Below are 18247 nucleotides of genomic sequence, written 5' to 3'. Positions count from 1 at the left end.
TGAGTGAGTAATAAACATAAGGTTATTACTTTCCAAACCCATCTATAATTCCCCTCAGTATTGGCCTCTTTGGGGGTCAGACTGCTTCAGCAGACACATTAATCTTATGGTACACTTTACTAATTATTAACCAACTCTTTCTGTTGAACCAAATACTTAAGTTTCAAGGTTCATGTCAAAACCAAAGCATGATCTGAATTGCTAGGAGCCAAGTTCCCCCCTTTGCCATAATTTTGATTATTTTATGCCATGCCCCTGTATTAAATTTCAAACTTTTCAACAACCATGCCGAGCCTAATGAATTATAGGTTGCTAAAATGAATGACTAAAACTGTAGCACTAGGTTATAAAGAACAGAAGGAGCACACTGGATCAGGGATCAAGGCAAAGCCCAGTCATTTAGTGTGTCCTTTTTGTGTGTGACAGATGTTCTGCTTTGTGTTGCCTGGCCTGATTCCAATATTACACACATTTTTCAGGTATTTGTTTTAATATTGAAATATCTTTCAGATGAATTGCCAGTCAGATGATGTTTGACCCAACTAGGCTGTTGTTTTATATTTCTCTGTATTGATTATCCCCTTGTGCTGATTACAGATTATCACAAACTTGTTAACATTATCCTTGCAAGCAAACAAAAACCGTTACAGTTTCACCATTGAAAATAATAGGTAATCTTGCATTTAACATGGGGGTGGGGGGTAATTGATCCATCAGGAATATCTACATAATCAAACTCAGCAGTGTGTTTCAAATGAGACAATAGCTATTCAGTAACCACATTTATTTACTCTCCTAGAAGCCGCACAGTTTGCACTCTTCCATGATCCTCTGTCATATACTCCTGTCAGCCATCAAGAGTATACACTAAATCAAGGGTGGGCAGGCTTCAGGCTTGCAGGATCTACTTTTTTATGTATATACTGGAACCCTGAGATCCACCACCAACCAGATCCAGGTGTGAAAGACATACACTCAGAAATAATTAAAGTGTTGTGAGCGGAGCGCTTAGTTCCAAAACTGAACTGAACTCTCAGCTCTTCCACATGAAAATCCTCTCCTAGTTATCACCTCCCCACCCATCTTCATTCCTTTCAGCAGTATAATTTGGGGGTGGAGAATTATTTTGTTGTAGCCATTGTTTTGGGGAGTCAGAAATCCTTGCCGATCTATTTCAAATAATCCAGATATTTTCTTTATTTATTATTACATTTATATCCCATCTCTTTTCCTCTTACAAAGAACCCAAGTCAGCTTACATGGTCTTTCTCCTCTCTGTTTTATCCTCACAACAACCTTGTGAAGTAGGTTAGACTGAGAGTCAGTGACATGCCCAAAGTCACCCATTGAGTGACTTCAGCGCCGAGTAGGGACTCAAACCCAGATCTCCTGAGTCCCAGTCCAACACACTAACCACTACCCCACGCTGGCACTGTAGAAAATCCTAATCTACCTTCTGCCTACCCCTGCACTAAATAATACATTACTAAGGACCAATAATATCACTAAGTTGGTGGGTTCAGAATGTCAGTAGGATAGATTTGTGCTGAACTGATCATGTGAACTGATTCAGCATTTGGTGAACTGATCATGCGATACATTTATTGTATCAATGGTCAACAAATTATGAGTTGGCTTGCAGTGTGGCTTGAGATGCAAGAATTTCCTGAGTGTGGTGAAGCTATATCATGACTATTTCACTACATGCCAAACTCTCAATTCAGTTGATCAAATTAGCCTACCTTCTCCTGCATGTACAGTTGAAACAGATCAGGCAAGACACTGAGGTGGCAAATTATTAGTACAAGAGCCTTTAACAGGCATTTTCCCCTCATGTCATCCAAGACCATGGAGGCACCAGGGACAGAAGAGGCTGAAAAGGAGATATTTTCACCTAGAAAATGTCTTGGCTGTTATTGACAAGAGTCAATTGCCCAGCAGGATAACAAAGAGGCATTCAAAATGGATATTCTCCAAAGTGTTAGTAATACTCTGGCACAGTTCAAGCATAATGGGAAACAATGTTCTGTCATCATGATAATGAGCCTCAGGCTTGCACATTCTCCTCCCTTTTCATTTTCACACATGACAGGAAGCAATGGAAAGCTTCCACTTTTATTTTTGAATTAACAACAGTTACACGTTCCAACCTGGGTAACTGTGATGTGTGTTTTTTCCTAACTGTTATTGGTTAACAAACCAAGGTATCAAATCAGATTTGATCCTGGTTTGTGCGAGTCTGAGGCTCATTCAGTCTCATTCCTATGACAAACCATGGTCTGCCATTACACCTGAACTGGGCAACAATGAAGCCTGTCGGATTGTTAGATCTGCAGGCATTAAATATTGTTAATGACAATACATCCCATTTCTTCATGGGACTTGGAATCACAGGTTGAAAAACTACTGTAAAATCCAAATAGGACTTAATAGTCTTCAGCCTACAATTTTCCTGGTATAGTTTAGTTAGTTAATGTTTCCAGTTGACTTTACATATTTCATTTGCATCCTGCTCAGAAGAGTATTTGCAGGATTCTCAGGTTGTCCACCATCCAGTTACTGGTCAGGCTCTGGCTTGCTTAGTTTAGAAACAACTACATCAGATATCTTCAAATCATTCTCTGGGCTGTAGCTGTAGCTTTCTAATTAACATTCTCCTGACAATCATCACCACATTTCATATTGATCCTTTTTTCTTTTGCCCTCTGTTCGTTCCAACTTAAGGGATGGAAAGGGTTGTTCTGTATGTATAAGAGAGAGCTAATCTGAGGAGCAGAACTTAGAAACAGAATTTATAGCTTGAATAAAAAGGGAGAACACAGAAAAGCATGTGCAAAGATGCTGGTGTCCAGAAATGTAAACAACAAAACGTTGATGATTCAGAAGGTGTTGCTTGTGGTCTTTGATGTTAGGCTGACAGTTTAAAAGAGACCTTTGAGGCCTTTACTTTTCAGGTGTGTTGCTGTGGAGGCAGCATACATATCCCTGCTATAGAGAGCATCTGGCATTACTCAACATAACTTTCTCAAGCCAATATGGGGGTGATAAACATTGAGGGCCAATTCATACAACCCTGTAAGAAAGCTAAAATGTAGGATTGATGGCATTTGGGATTGATTCGCCCCTGTTCACAGCCTGGAGTTGTCATTTCATTTCAGTCATTCATTCATTTCACTTATTACATCTCTGTACTGCCCCACAGCCAAAGCTGTCTGGGTGGGTTACAAAAATTAAAACCTTAAAAATACAATAAAGGAACATAATATAAAAAACATTTACAAACAACAAATATAAACAATGTTAACAATCAACAATAAAGCAATCTTAGGACCCGTTCAAAACTCTAGCATATGCTGTCATATGCCTGGGAGGAGAGGAAGGTCTTAACCTTCTGCCAAAAAGATGACAATGTTAGTGCCAGGTGGACCTCACTGGGGAGAATGTCCCATAATCAGGAGCCACCACCAAGAAGGCCCTCTCTTTTGTTGCCATCCTCTGAGCCTCCCTCTGAAGAGACACTTGGAGAAGGACCTCAGACAGTCAACAGCTGGAAACCAACCAGAAGATTTTTTTATTATTATTGTATTTATATTCCGCCTTTTTTCCTCTTGCAAGGAAACCAAGGCAGCTTCCATTATCCTCTCCTCTCCATTTTATACTCACCACAACAACCCTGTGAGGTAGGTTGGGCTGAGAGTCTGTGACTGGCCCAACGTCACCCAGTCAGCTTCCATGACCGAGTGGGGACTAGTCCAACACTCTCACCACTACTCTGATGCCATTCTAAAATATTGATTCTACCAAGTCAGGTGGTTCAAATGTTTGGAGCTACCTGTGATAACAATCACAGACATGATGGCACCATGGTTTCCGTTTATTTCTTATGTGGAAGTCCTACAAACTTCTGATCAAATTGTAATGAGGAACAGATTACTCTCTTTTTTTCTGACTATGCTACACTGATACACACACATCTTATGTATGGTATATAACATATATATCCAGCTTTACCTAGTGAACTTATCCCTAGGCTATTTCACTCTGATTGTCCCACATGCATATCCATGATATACTAAGGATTTTAATTGATGGGTTGGGTCCAGACTTAGCCATACTTAGAGCAGACCCACTGAAATCAATGGGACTTCAGTTAGTCAGGATCCAACCAAGTGAATTTCTTTATTTCTTTAGTGACCTTGTTACAGTAAGTGAATTCTTTTTTGTATTCTTCTTGGCTGTCTGTATTTTTAACTTCATTTAAAAAAAATAAAGAAAATTCCATAGGAATAAAACAACAACAACACCCCCTTCATGACACCATACCACATCAAGAAGCATTCGGGGGATTGCTTGCTTGGAAGTACCATATATTTTCCTGTGTGTGCAAACCTACCATGCCAACAACAAAGATTGTTGTTGTTCAGTCGTTCAGTCGTGTCCGACTCTTCGTGACCCCATGGACCATGGCATGCCAGGCCTTCCTGTCCTGCGCTAATTCCCCGAAGTGTGCTCAAGTCCATATTCATTGCATCGGTGATGCTATCTAGCCATCTCATCCTCTGCTGTCCCCTTTTCCTTTTGCCTTCAGTCTTTCCCAGCATCAGGGTCTTTTCCAGAGAGTTTTCTCTTCGCATTAGGTGACCAAAATATTTGAGCTTCAGCTTCAGTATCTGTCCTTCCAATGAGCACTCAGGATTGATTTCCTTTAGGATTGACTGATTTGACCTCCTTGCAGTCCAGGGGACTCGTAAGAGTCTTCTCCAGCAACAAAGATAGGCTAGAGTAATTTTTCCTGATGTTTTGTCTTGCATTGGCCATCGACATGGATAAGGTTGAGTTGGGGGTGCTTTCAATGAGAAACTCCCACTTGCCTTCTGAGGTGTTGCAGTTCCCCACAGAAGTGTACCATCAACAACTGTGAAAGTTAAATTTCCCCTTACTTCACAAGTCTTCCTCCCACAATTTGTGACACCTTCAATGTTTTTTGTATCAGCCCACACTTTTTCCAAGAATAGGAAAAAGGTAATAAGACACCCCTTAATTATCTACTTCTTTCCCAGCTTTTAGCTTGCTTCAATCTTAGATTTATTTCTTGTTCATATATCGAAGCTAAAGGAAATTAACAGGTAGTTACCTCAGGTTAACTGTCCATGTAAACAAGACCTACGTTTAGCATGAAGGAAAATACACAGCTTTAAATTATGAACAAAATTAAAGGTCCCAAGGGTCCTTCCATTTTGTGATTAATACTAGTCACTGGAGTGATCTAGATGTTTCACACCTGAATTGAATGCTTTCTTTACTGCTGTTGAAATGAAACATTTTTAATAAGCAAAAAAACAACAACCCCCTACTCCTGCTGCTGCAACTCAAAAAAGCCATTCCAAAACATCCTCCTGGGCTATGCAGGCTGTTAGTCAAAGAGTAATTTAAGGGCATCTGGTGAAGTCTTTGAACTTATGCCATTCTCAAATCTTGCCAGAATTGCTGCATTCAAAGCACATAGCCTGGTTGTATTTTTATTTTTAATTGCAGCTCATTTCCTTTTATTATTCCACTGTCAAGTATGGTGTCATCCCTTCACTGGTTACTTAACTAAAATCAGTTGTGCTTCTCATTAGGTATCAGCAGCAGCCCAACAAATGCAGCCCACACAGACAATACAGCCAGCTCAGCCCACTGGGGGGCGCCGAAGGCGAGTGGTGGACGAAGATCCGGATGAGAGGCGGCGGAAATTTCTGGAACGAAATCGAGCAGCTGCCACCCGGTGCAGACAGAAGAGGAAGGTCTGGGTGATGTCACTGGAAAAGAAAGCAGAAGAACTCACCCAGACAAACATGCAGCTTCAGGTGCGGGCTACCGTTTGCATGCCTAGGACACAGAGGCACTGTTTGCATCCTGGTCATTGGTGCACCACCAAGTTGCTCTTGTCTTAAACTGGTGCTGCTACACATTAGACTACTAATGCAAACACAGCAAATCTGTATGTATTAATAAATATGAATAACATTTTATTTGCTTAATATTAGCCAAGAAGAGTGTCAAGATTCAGAAACTCACTGAACTATTTTATTTTAATTTTTAAATGTTTTGCTTCCCCCCCCCCCCCCCGGTATTTGGTAACTCATGTCTTTGTTCATTAGGAATGAGATGGATGTCTAAAGACAGCTTATTTATTACATTTCTATACTGCCCAACAGCCAAAGCTTTCTGGGTGGCTTCAAAGCTCTCTGGATAGTAAGTAATAGAAGAATGATATAGAAAGAAGAACCCTTTCTCATTTAGCCTAAAGCATTATTTTTACATTACTAGAGGCAAAAAGGTATCTAAGGTGCTCTCCCATGCATGTTTAGACTGAAAAACATCCTACAACTCCCAGCATGCTCCAGCTAGCTGTTTTTTCTGTCTAAACATTTTTAGGCAGGACATTTTTCCTGTCTAAATATGAATAGGATTGCACCTCAATTGTCCTCCTGGCACTGTTTTATGCTGGCTGGGGCATGCTGGGAGTTGTAGGACATTTTTCTGTCTAAAAATGCATAGGATTGCACCTTAATTGCCTTCCTGTCACCATTTTATGCTGGCTAGGGTATGCTGGGAGTTGTAGGACATTTTTTTCTGTCTAAGCATGCATAGGATTGCATCTTAATTGTCTTTCTGTCACTATTTTAAGTACAGAACCATGGCCTATGTTACTTAAGTAAGCTAAACTTAGTTCTGATCAGAATGACACTTTTCCTACATCTAAGACAATCCTATATACTAATAGTGAATTCAGAATTCTAATACTGAATGCTCAGGATGCCCATCCTTATGTAGCCAAAATAGCATCATCCATACACAAGAGGGAAGTATCAGTAGGCTTAGGTGAACCTCAAGGTTTTCAGAAGTACAAAAAGCTTATAAAAAACATCTTAAGGGGTGACAGAGAAACCCCCAAAGTAGCCCAGTGGGGTCTGTTGCAGCAAGGGGGGCGGAAAACCAGGGGAGGGGGATGGAATGAAGTATCTTGGAAAAGGGCACGGTGTGTCACTCGTATGAAAGTATTTCCATGTCAAACTGTCCCTTCCCACGCAGAGGTAGCACTTGAGGGACCACCTCAGAGGAATTCTTCTCCGTGACATGCTAGCTTTGCACAGACAGGAAGAACATAATGTTGACAACAAATCTCTCATGGGCCTCAGAAGGAATGTTCAGCAGGCAACTCTGAATGGCTGAACTACCATTTAGTTGGGTTCCCACCCATGTGGACAGAACTCATCTCACTTGTAGTTGCATGCACAGGGCTCTTTCAAGACCTTACAACAAACACGTGTAAGTTGGGAGTGGAGCTGCCACTGCAATGCTGCCCCCCCCCTTTCTAACACACAGATGTGTTGACATGAAGATTGCCTGGAAATGGCTTATCAGTGTTCAAATGGTGCTTTGAGCTCCATTTTTGGCAGAAAGGAGGGATATACATTTAAATAAATTCAAGTGTGCTTGGATATCTAAATATATGGAAGAGTGTCCTAACTGTTTGCTAATTCTTATGCTCTGAACTCAGCTGTGGTGTTTTGGTCCTCCTGTATACAGTTAGTGAGATTATCTACTGAGCTGATTTCATATGAGTTCTGCTCACCAGCAGATGTTAAGCAGGAGCCCAGCAGTGACATTACTCCCTGTCAAAAGTTACTCATGCATTTTATTAACCCTTGAGTAGGGAGCAGGGCTGTCCTGACTAGCCTTGCCCTCAACATTGTGTACTCTAACTTGCCCCACCCCCTAGCATCCATGTGTGTTTAAGTGTGCATGTTTGTAGCAGGAAAACCTTCATGCATACATCTGTACATACACAGTCTTCCAAATGATCTGGAATCTGGAAGCCAGACATTATTTTTAGTTGTTATCAAACTTACCTCTCCCTTTCCTCTGAGTCCTCCAGTAAACAGAGAGGGGAATGGACAGTTTTTGGATTTGTGCTGGGCCTTGGAGGCACTCTCAGAAGCAGTGCATCTCTCGCTTTTTGCATCTGGTGCAAATTGAGATTGACCCCTTCTCCAAGTTCTTCTGAGTGCATCCCAGCAGGGGAGGGAAAGAGAGGCCAGGAACTCTTTCACCCAGCATGAAATGAGAGACCCCACTCTCTCCAAGTTCTCTTATCCAAGGGCAGGCATTCACCAGAAAAAGATTTATGTTTGCTGGCAACCTAGTGACTGCATGTGTGAACCCCTGCAGTGTCTGCTATGTGAATTATTAAAGCTGGAGAATAGCCTCTTAATCTTGAAGGAGAATATTGAAGCCCAGCTCAATATTTTTAAAGATTGAAGATGAGATTAATCTCTAATCTTTAACAAATATTTGACTTCCTGGGCACTCAGGGCACCATGAATTGGGAAGTTCTCTTGTGCATACCTCATTGAAATGAATGGGTTCAGTGCAAAATGGCAATGTGCCCATTAATCTCAATGGGGTGTATCAAGAAGAACTTCTGGGTGGATTGAATCTTTGCCATAACAGCAAAGGGCATCCCCTGTCTCTGCTTCATTACTCTCTCTCTCTCTCTCTCTCTCTCTCTGTGCCAGCAGCTGCACTGGGCTACAATGTAATCACTACAGGTTAGTGTGTGATTGATCTTTAGGAATAGAAGAGTTAAAACTCTATAGATTTTCCTTGGTTATAGCATTTCTTAAACTTGCTAGCTTATGGAAATTACTATAACAGGCAAAAATATTCAGCAGAGCTAGAAATAATTAGTTTACATTTCTTAAAAAAAAATAAAAAAATAAGACTAGGAAATTAGCCTGTCAAATTTATTGACACCAATTGGGATTGGAGCACACCAAATGGCCACAGTATAATGACATACCTAAACTAGAATTTAATTATAGAAATTAATTTTTTCCTGGTTCAAAAAGTATTCTGACTGCACAGTATGACATCACATGATGAGTTCAGTTGTAAATCTGTATTTAATTCTATATTATACATATGAATGTGCAAGCAAAGGACAAGCAGCATCTGATTCACAACAGTCTTTTCTGAATGAATGGAGAGGCATAATGTATGGTGTACAGCAAAGCTAAATTAGCTTTTGAGATTATAGGACTGACATTAGTTAAGGCAGTAATTTCTATTAGCCTCCATTCCATGTCTTATTTCCATTTCTGATTAATTCTGTCTGACTTTACTAACCTATCCCATACTGAGGAAAAGATATATTTTCAGGCAAGTCAATATGTTCTTTGTAGTTCTCTTTAAAAGCATAGGCTTTGGTCTTCACTTTTTGCTTTGTGAGCAGAAGATCCCCTCCATGAATAGAAGAAACTCCGTATGTTCATGGAGTAGAAAGTTAGGATATGAGCCATATACCTCTCTTTATAATTAAAAAGTATTTTGCAATAGTGGGTTTTGTTTTGAAAAGATATTTCCCCCAGTCTTGAACCCCTTGTACAATGTACCGTGTGCGCAGAGCTCATCATACACATGGGGTGGGAGAAGGAAGATGAAATGGAGTGTTATGTGTTATTATATGATGTGCTCTAGTTAGACCCGTGTACAAACTTGCACACGTTCTAATGAGACTCACACACCTGCTTATAAGGAATCTTTAGACATTGGCAGTAGAGCATCTATGGCTAAGAAGGTGATTCCCACCCAAAGACTAGAGATCCACACACACAGATAATGTTGAAGAAGATAACGTCACAATGGCACATTTATTTGGGTTTACAAAGATTCAAATGCACAAGCTAGTTTTGGGGGAATTAGCTGAGCAAATGGATTTAACACTGAGGACCAATTAAGGATGCTCCAGCCTTCACCAAGTGATGCTTTGGTGGAGAAATTAGCTGCATTCTTGGTGAAGCTGAGCTCTAGGCCTAGAAGTAGTTTTCACGACTGTGGGAAGGAGTCTTCCTGAGGTCTGAAGCACACAGGGGGAAGGGGAAGAGGGGCTGGAGGCTACAATTTTTACAAAGAACTTCCAAAAGCAATATACCTTTCCTTGGGCTAAAGCCCTTTCCTGCAGACAGGAACTAGTGCACATTGCAATTCTTGGTCTCAGGTGAAGAGGAAGGAAAGCAGAGAGCCTTGACTAGGGGAGGCAAAGCACTCATTGTTGGTAATGGTACCTTGCTCTGGCAAGCAAGGAGCTTAGCAATTTCAGCATGGAGCCTTTCCTCTGGGAGGAGAGAGAGACTGAGTGATTTCAGCAGCAATGTGGCACCATACCCCTGGAGGGGTGAGGCACCTAGCGATTTCAGCAGCATGCCGCCCCACACACACCTCTGGAAAGAGGGGTCTCAGGACTGCCCCAACCTGAGGCTTCTTATAAGGTTCAGAGAAAGGCAGTGACATCACAACTCTGATGAGCCAGACCCTGCTCATAGGCACTGGAAAGGTGCTACTTGCTATGGGATAAAGACTGAGTTGGCCTTCCAGGGTGCTTGGGGATGATGGGTGTACTTGCCAGAAACAAAAGTCCTACTTATGATCTCTTACTCTTTTAACAAAAGATGACGTTGCATGTTAATGACTGTCTTAAAGAGAGGTGTCAAGGCTGGAGTTCAACACTGGGAGCATATTGCAGGTTGTTAACTAGGTCACTTACCAGATATCACCCTTGCTATCCAGCACATTCATGTTTTGCTGAATTTTTACCTCCACCTTTGCCTTTGGGGAATGCATTTTAGGAAGTCCATCAGAAACTGAATTGCTTGATCTAGTCTTGCATGATGCTCTCAACCCCATTCCTGTGCCTTTCTCCCACCTTTGCTGACGCTGAAGATGCCTGGCTTTTTGGCTGTGTCTCAAAATGGAGTCAGTATTGTTCACTCAAAAGAGAGCTACTTCAGAACAGTATACATGAAAGTCCCCCTGCCTTAAGGCATTTACAGGGCCAGCCCTACCGTTGGGGTGAGTGAGGCAGTCACCTCAGGCAGTGATTTTTGGCATGATGAAAGGATGGCACATTGTTAGTTATTTCACTGTATTTGTAGTCTCAGTGAGAGAGACATTTGTGGGATTTTCTGCTTCAGGTGCCAAAATCATGAATTTAAAAACGAACGTGGAGCAAATGTGGTAATTCGTAGGACCTTTTTCCTACCTAATCTGCAGCAGTCCATTTGTTCTGAAACTAATACCCAGAGGCCAATGCTGTAATTTTGTTGCTGATGAGCAGCAGAACATGTGATCAGGTTGTTAATTACTTTGCAAATAATGATACCCTCTCACTTGTTAAGGATTTTTTGCTTTGTGGCAGTAATCCTATTAAGACTAATAAAAATGGGATGCCAGATGCAAAGAGCACAGGCTAGACTTTAAAGGCACATGTTAGAACATGGATTTGTCCCAGTATATTGGGGTGGGGGGATTACATGAAGAGTCAAACACTATGCAACCCTATTTCATACCATGAGAAGTATGTAAACGCACCGTCTTCTTAAAATTATTAATGTAAACATCTCTCTTTTATTCTAGAATGAAGTTTCCATGTTGAAAAATGAGGTAGCACAGCTGAAACAGTTGTTGTTAACACATAAAGACTGTCCAATAACCGCCATGCAGAAAGAATCTCAAGGATACTTAAGTAAGTAGGTAACTTGTTTATATTATCTGATGTTACATACTAATGGTGCCTTTCCTTTTTTCACCTAACCTCTCAATTTCTGAACAGTCACGTTACAATGAAATCCTATGCATGCCTACTCAGAAGTAAAGCATACTGAGTTCGATGGGACTCAGTCCCACGTTAGTTTCTATAGGACTGCAGCCTTAAACAGTCTTGATGAATGGCATAAAACTGAGAATGGAGAGCAAGTATTTGCAGTAAAACATAAGTAACCAATCCTACAATGTAACAATCCAATTTATGACACATAGACCAACCTTTGTACTAAAAGTTGAGGCCATCTTGAAAAATGGGACATTTCCAAAAGCATCTAAGACTTGTGGCACCAGCTCCTGTTGTTCTGTCTGGCCTAGACTTTGCAACAAAACTACTGTTATTTTATTTATTTGCTTGCTTCTTTAATCTATTTATAGACCACTCTTCAGTAGAAGAATCCAGCGGCAGTGTACAATTTAAAAACCAAATACAATTTAAAAACTCCATACAAAACGTTAAAAGTACAGATGCAGTAGCCATAAAATCAATAAAACCCACCACAACCAAAAGCCAATACTGAAACAAATTCTAAGAATGCTGGAAATCCTGGGCAAATAAGTCTTTGGTGCCAAAAAAAACCCCATAAATGTTTGCACCAGGTGATATTCTCTGGGAAGGGCATTCGAAATACAAGATGTCATGCCCAAAAAAAGCCCTGTGGTTGTCATTGGCCTAATTTTCATTTAAATAAATGGTTAAGTTATATCTGGGCTGTTCCAGCTAAGGTTGCAGTTGATGGCTAACATCATTGAATCTTTCAAAAGTAAATGAATCCCACCACATAGAAAATTACTTCCAATGCTTCCCCTGAAATCTTGATCTCAATGTGGTAGGATTTTTTTCCCTGTGGAAGAGCATTCAAACATGTGAGTCCTGCAGTCTGAAGTAGACATAACCTAGTTGTACACCTAAAAACATAAAGCGTGAACATGACAGACCTATGTTTGCAAACGTCTATATCATTATTGTCTACTTACTGGGGAGCTAGGTTGTGCTGTGCTCTCAGGTGAGGGTGCATTTGGTGGCAAGTCTAGGTTTAAGATTAAACATCTAGGTTCAAGAATAAAATCTATATTAAGTGTGAAATGTCCCTCAGTTATAGTTTGGTTATAGTTTGGAGAAAAGGAGGTCTGGATGAGACTTGCTGCTGCTCCAGCTAACTTCTGTACAGCTGAAGAGTGAGGATCTCTTATGCTGTCCAGAGACCACCCGTCTCATGATAGGGTCCAATTGGGTTTTCTAGGGGTGGAGCAGCATCTTCAGCAAAACCAGTACTTCCAGATTTCCATGCATCATTTGGTGTTAGGGCAATCCGGAACTAGCACTGCCTTCCTTTCCCAGCTTGACATCACACAGAGCCCTGTTAAAGTGCTTGAGAAGGAGACATGGCAGCCTGGAGAGGAGAGGCAATGTACTCAGTATTTCGCTGGAACAGCTCTGACTTCATGACACATACTACCAAAGGAGAAGATGATACTCCAGTACATGCAAGTAGCACTGGGCTGATTTTACTACTTACACGAGGTATCGTTATATTAATGTAAAGTGCTAAATGCAGACATAGCTTAAGATAGAAATGTGGTTTCTAGTCATAGCTTGAAGACAACCCTAAGGATCCTGACACCTACTGTTTCTTATATTTCTTGTGATTAAATAAGTGTTTCCTAATTTTAATGCCTGGATTCTGGATTTCCTGTGATTAGATATTTTGTATCATTGACGGTCTGCTGCCTGTTTAAACATTTTGAGCTCTTGTGAAAAGGAAGGAGAGGTGTTCTTACCCACATAGACATGAACCTTCGTTTGTTCTCTTTTCAGGTCCTGAAAGCAGTCCTCCAGCCAGTCCTGTCCCGGCCTGTTCACAGCAACAAGTCATCCAGCATAATACCATTACGACTTCCTCTACAGTCAGTGATGTCGTAGGAAGCTCCACCCTCAGCCAGCTTGCAAGTCATAGAACAGATATGAATCCAATCCTTTAAAACCTATTGGTCAGGAACTGTGCTGAAAAAGTGATAGGATATCATATTTCCTTTCTGTTAAAAGGCGTTTTTCCCCAAGTTATCTCAGATCTGAAGGACTCTTCAGCCTCCCGAAAGACTATGAGCTCCATTTTTATAGTTATTAAAATGTCTTTTATACTTAGTAATAATAAAGGGAGTTATGCAATGACTATATTATCAGCTTGGGAGATACTTTGGTGCTTTTTCCAGTTTTCTGGTACCAGTGACTTGTTTGTTTTTTAACCAAACTGTTCCTGTACATAGTCATGTACCTTCTCACCATAGCAAGCTGACACAACAGAAACATGTTAAACTGCCATGTTAGCCAAAATGAGGCTTAAGAAATATTAAACAGCCATACACAGGCATAATTGGGCTATAAATATATGGAGGAAGCTTGGTTGACAGCGTAATAAGTACATTTGTTTGGCAGAAGTACCAGGCTCTCACACATATTCATAGCCTTGCTTACAGTTTTTTCTGTTTTGAAAATATTTCCATGTTTTACATAGTTACTGGCTCAAAGAAGCAAATGATGGACAAGGTGCCCAGTTGATCCTGCTCTCCATTGATTCTCCCTTTGTCCAAGCTGTTGATCTGCAATTCTGCATGCCTAGAATTTCACTTGGAATTGAGTATGTTGTGGCGTAGTGTTTTTAAATTCTTGAGAATTTCAGCTTTTTTCCCTTCCCTTCCCTTCCCTTCCCTTCCCTTCCCTTCCCTCCCCTTCCCTTCCCTTCCCTTCCCTTCCCTCCCCTTCTTTCTTTCTTTCTTTCTTTCTTTCTCTTTTTCTTTTCAGTAAAAGCAGGTTTCCTTAGCCTACTTGTGTGCAGAAAAACATTTGAAAACATACAGGCAGCCTCTGTAATGCTGTGGGAGAGAGAAATTCAGTGCCTGCCATCTGTCATTCTCTAGTATTCTCCTGTCCACAGGCTTTTCACTTATCTAATACTTTTTTGTCTACCACCATGATGCCCTTGTACAAATGGAACAGCAATGTGAAAGATAACACGCATGCTCCTAAAAGCGCATGGGTTTTTTGGAGCTTCCATGGTGTTTTTTGCCTCTTTCATGTGTGCTCTGACCTTCCCTCTGCACTGTTGCCATTTCCCTTTGTAAAACATATAATTTTGTGTTCTTCCCCTAAAAACTCTTACCCCTATCTCTTGCTGCTTGCACAGTGTCTTTTAACTTTCGAGAAACACGAAGAAAAGCCTCCAGGCCCACCAGCCATTCACCCAGAAACAGCTGGCTTAGTTGCTGTTTTCAATAGCCACTTATCCGCAGCTGTGCTCGGGTTTTGCTTTTTCCAAAAACCAAACAAACCCACCAACCCCAACCCCACACTTTTTATTATCCTGATTTAGTGTTTTTAATAAATAGTAAAAGTTAAAAGCAGCTTAACCACTGGTGAAGCCTGCTTACAAGTGAGCAGTGCGAGGGAGAGCTTTCTGATATTTTTGTTATTTAAAAAAACAACAACCTTGGCATGGGAGAAGGGCAAGTCTCATTATGTCAGTAGTATTTTTCTTTTGCAGTGCCAGTCAATAAAGAGGAAAACATATGCCAAAATCCAGAGAACTAGGAGTACAGCAGAGAGCTGCCCCACCACACCACTGCACTCAACAGCTATGTGGACATAGCTGTCAGGCCATTCGTCAGGATACTGTAGCTGCACCCTGCAGTGCAGACTGCACCGAGCAGGGGGTTGAACTAGATGGTCTCTGAGGTCCCTTCCAACTCTATGATTCTATGAGAACAAGCTACTACACCTGACCAAAGCAGGTGATTTTTTCCATCATATCTTGCCATGCACTCCAGTGACATATGGATCAAGGAATCATGAGGATGTAGTCAGTGGCACACAGCTTATAGGACACATGTATGCATAAGAAGTACCACTTGCTGGGGAACACACTGAGAGGGTTATTATCTTTGGGTTGGATCCAGATTTAAACAGGAGCAACTGGGTGCATGGATGCAGACTTCCCGCTGGCTCCTCTTGAAAACACTACACAGAGAGTCGGGAGACCCTGCTGAATGGGGAGAGCTGTGGCGTGTGGGGGAGGATGATCTCCCAAAATCAGGCTTCTGCAAGTGGAGGCCTTCCTCTCATGGAAGGACCCTTAGTTTTGGAGAAGGCACATCCTGGATCTGACCCTTCATGTCCTGCCTCTGCTATTCTCAGAAGCATCTAGTGGGCCACGGGGTGAACCAGGATCCTGGTTTAGATAGGCCTTTGTTTTGATCATAGAATCATAGGGTTGGAAGGGGCCTCCAAGACCATCGAGTCCAACCCCCTACGCAATGCAGGAAGCCTGATTCCCAGGCGGTCTCCCATCCAAGTACTACCCAGGGCTGACCCTGCGTAGCTTCTGAGATCAGACAAGATCAGGCACATCCAGCCCTTTGAGTAATCCACTAGGGCTCTTCTTATGCTCTTAAGAGCCACATCGTTGGCACCATGGTTCCTTCATCCATACATTACTAGAGAAGCATTAGAAGAAATCATGGGGAAGTGGTACCACAAATTGGCCCAAGGCATGCTTTCCCTCACCCAAAGTTCTAGTATTGATTCCTTCAAAACAAAAATGTTTAGTTAAAAAAAAGTTTGTATTGGTCCAACATCAAATGCTCTGCCTGTGATTCTTAGCACAGTTGGGTCAGAAGTAAATTTCTGAAATCAAAGGATTTGATTTCCGAATCAGACTCAAAGATTCCCCCCCCCCCCCCGTTCAGTCCCCAGCATCCTCAGATAAGGCTGGGGAGGACTCCTGTCTGGACGCTGAAGAGCTGTTAAAAGTCAGTGTAGAGTCAATACTGAGTTAGATGGACAAATAGTCTGACCCAATATAGGGCAGCTAATGCTGTTCCTAACAGGACTTATTTCCAAATAAATCTGCTATAGGATTGCAAGATACACACACACACACACACACACACACACACTTGGCAATTGTGACTAGTGGATGGAAAATGTTCATCAGCATGAATTGCTTTTCTTTTAAAACATATAAACAACTGATCTCTGATGATGGCAAACCACCATATTTCCTTTGGCTTTGATGGCTTCCCAGCCACTAATGCTCTGCCCTAATATGTCAAAAAGACTTTAGAGCTTTGGTTCGTTAGTGTGAAACAGGAAAACTTATGCACAGGCCAGGTTTGAATATAATGGGAAACCATAGTTATGTGTTGGAGCCTCAGCAAGGCTCGCGCTCCTCCCCTCCTCTTTCATGTGCCAGAGGGGGAGATCGAAAACTTCTGCTTTCAATTTTAAACAGAACTTGGGGAACTTTGGTTAGTTTAAACTATGGTTAGTAAGTACAAGCTAAACACAACTGTGGTTTTAAATCCTGGTTTATTCTCAAACCATTGAGAAACTCATTTCAGTTCATTTTTAACCAGAATTTACCCAATTCACACATTCCAGACAGAGCATGGATTCGGACACAATTTGCAGTTGAAGTCCATACATTTCCGAGCTTGCAGTGTGAGTCACAGACCAAAACTAATGTGTCTGACAGCATGCTTACATTTGAAAAATGCATCTGGCAGCATGCATACTTTTGAAACATGTGCACAAATAGGCTTTCATCAATGGGAGAAGAATGCATACATTTCAGAGATGTGCACAATTGAGGCATACATTTGGAAAGATATGCATGAAAATACACATGGATTTTCATGAAAAAAGAAAAAAAACAATGTTCACAAACTGATATGGACTCGAGTTGGAACAAGCTTTGAGATGGAATTCAGAGAACTTTGGCAAGCTCGAGTTTTGCCAATTCACACATCTCTAGTTGAAACTAACTGTTGTTAGTTGACAATCAAAAGCAGATGCTTTCAGTCTCCTCCTGGTATGTGAAAGGGGAAGAGGAAAGGGGACCATGACCCTTAGATTCACCAAGGGAAACTATGACTGTCCATATATCTGAACCCAGCTACAGAATACAAATCTCATATTGAGTTACCAAATAGAAGGCAGAGAGGAGAAATGTGTCATGAAAAAGTACATAGGAGGTTAAGCAAAGGGATTTGTAAGTATCATTTTATTTTCTAACAGGTTAGACGGTTTCTGAAACCACTCAAAGTTTTGGCAAAACTGAACTGCCAGCTTTCTACCAGTTCCCTGGGGCAATTCTTTTTTCTGCCCTCGTTTTTGTTTACTGTATTTTAATAAATGTCCTTTCAAATCTATAGAACTTTTCAATAAGAAAGTCCTATTGATACTGGTCCTGACAAATTATCCTCTTGATGAGATCACTCTATGCCAAAGGCATTTTTAACCGAAGCAATACTTGTTTTTGAAAACGATTTCTGCCTTGTTTATGTTTAAGAGGAGGGATGTGTAATTGGGATAAGTATAATGAAGGATCCATGCTCAATTAAAAGGCATGGTTGGGCATGGCTAAAGGAAGTCCCAGTGCTTTCAATGGGATGTGCAGCTTGAACCTATGAAGTAAGTCCCATTGTGAACAATTCGGACATATTCCCGTATGCCTAGGCTTGCAGGTGAGAAGAGCAATCCAAAGTCACAAATTTGTTGGATAGAGGGGGTTTAGATTAGACAGAAATGTCCCTCCATTGAAAG

At 41.3% G+C, this 18247-nt stretch overlaps 1 protein-coding gene across 2 annotated transcripts in view; it reads left to right on the top strand.

The window, feature by feature from the left end:
* Nucleotides 1–14687, top strand: part of LOC146344866 (cyclic AMP-responsive element-binding protein 5) — a 136300-nt gene extending 121613 nt beyond the window's left edge. The window contains exons 5-7 of one of the 2 annotated variants that reach the window (XM_084860439.1): nucleotides 5622–5849; nucleotides 11461–11569; nucleotides 13466–14687. In XM_084860439.1, the coding sequence (XP_084716565.1) occupies nucleotides 5622–5849; nucleotides 11461–11569; nucleotides 13466–13629 (501 nt within the window). In that variant the 3' untranslated portion in view covers nucleotides 13630–14687. The remainder of the gene's footprint in view (nucleotides 1–5621; nucleotides 5850–11460; nucleotides 11570–13465) is intronic. The other variant, XM_084860440.1, reaches the window with a different exon arrangement.
* Nucleotides 14688–18247: the final 3560 nt, after the last annotated feature.

The sequence above is a fragment of the Heloderma suspectum genome, chromosome 5 (genome assembly GCF_057233095.1).
Source record: "Heloderma suspectum isolate Gila_16-S chromosome 5, 16-S_ref, whole genome shotgun sequence".
Lineage (NCBI taxonomy): Eukaryota > Metazoa > Chordata > Lepidosauria > Squamata > Helodermatidae > Heloderma > Heloderma suspectum.
The sequence above is the reverse complement of the archived record's forward strand: the minus strand, read 5'-3'. Positions and strand labels throughout refer to the sequence as shown.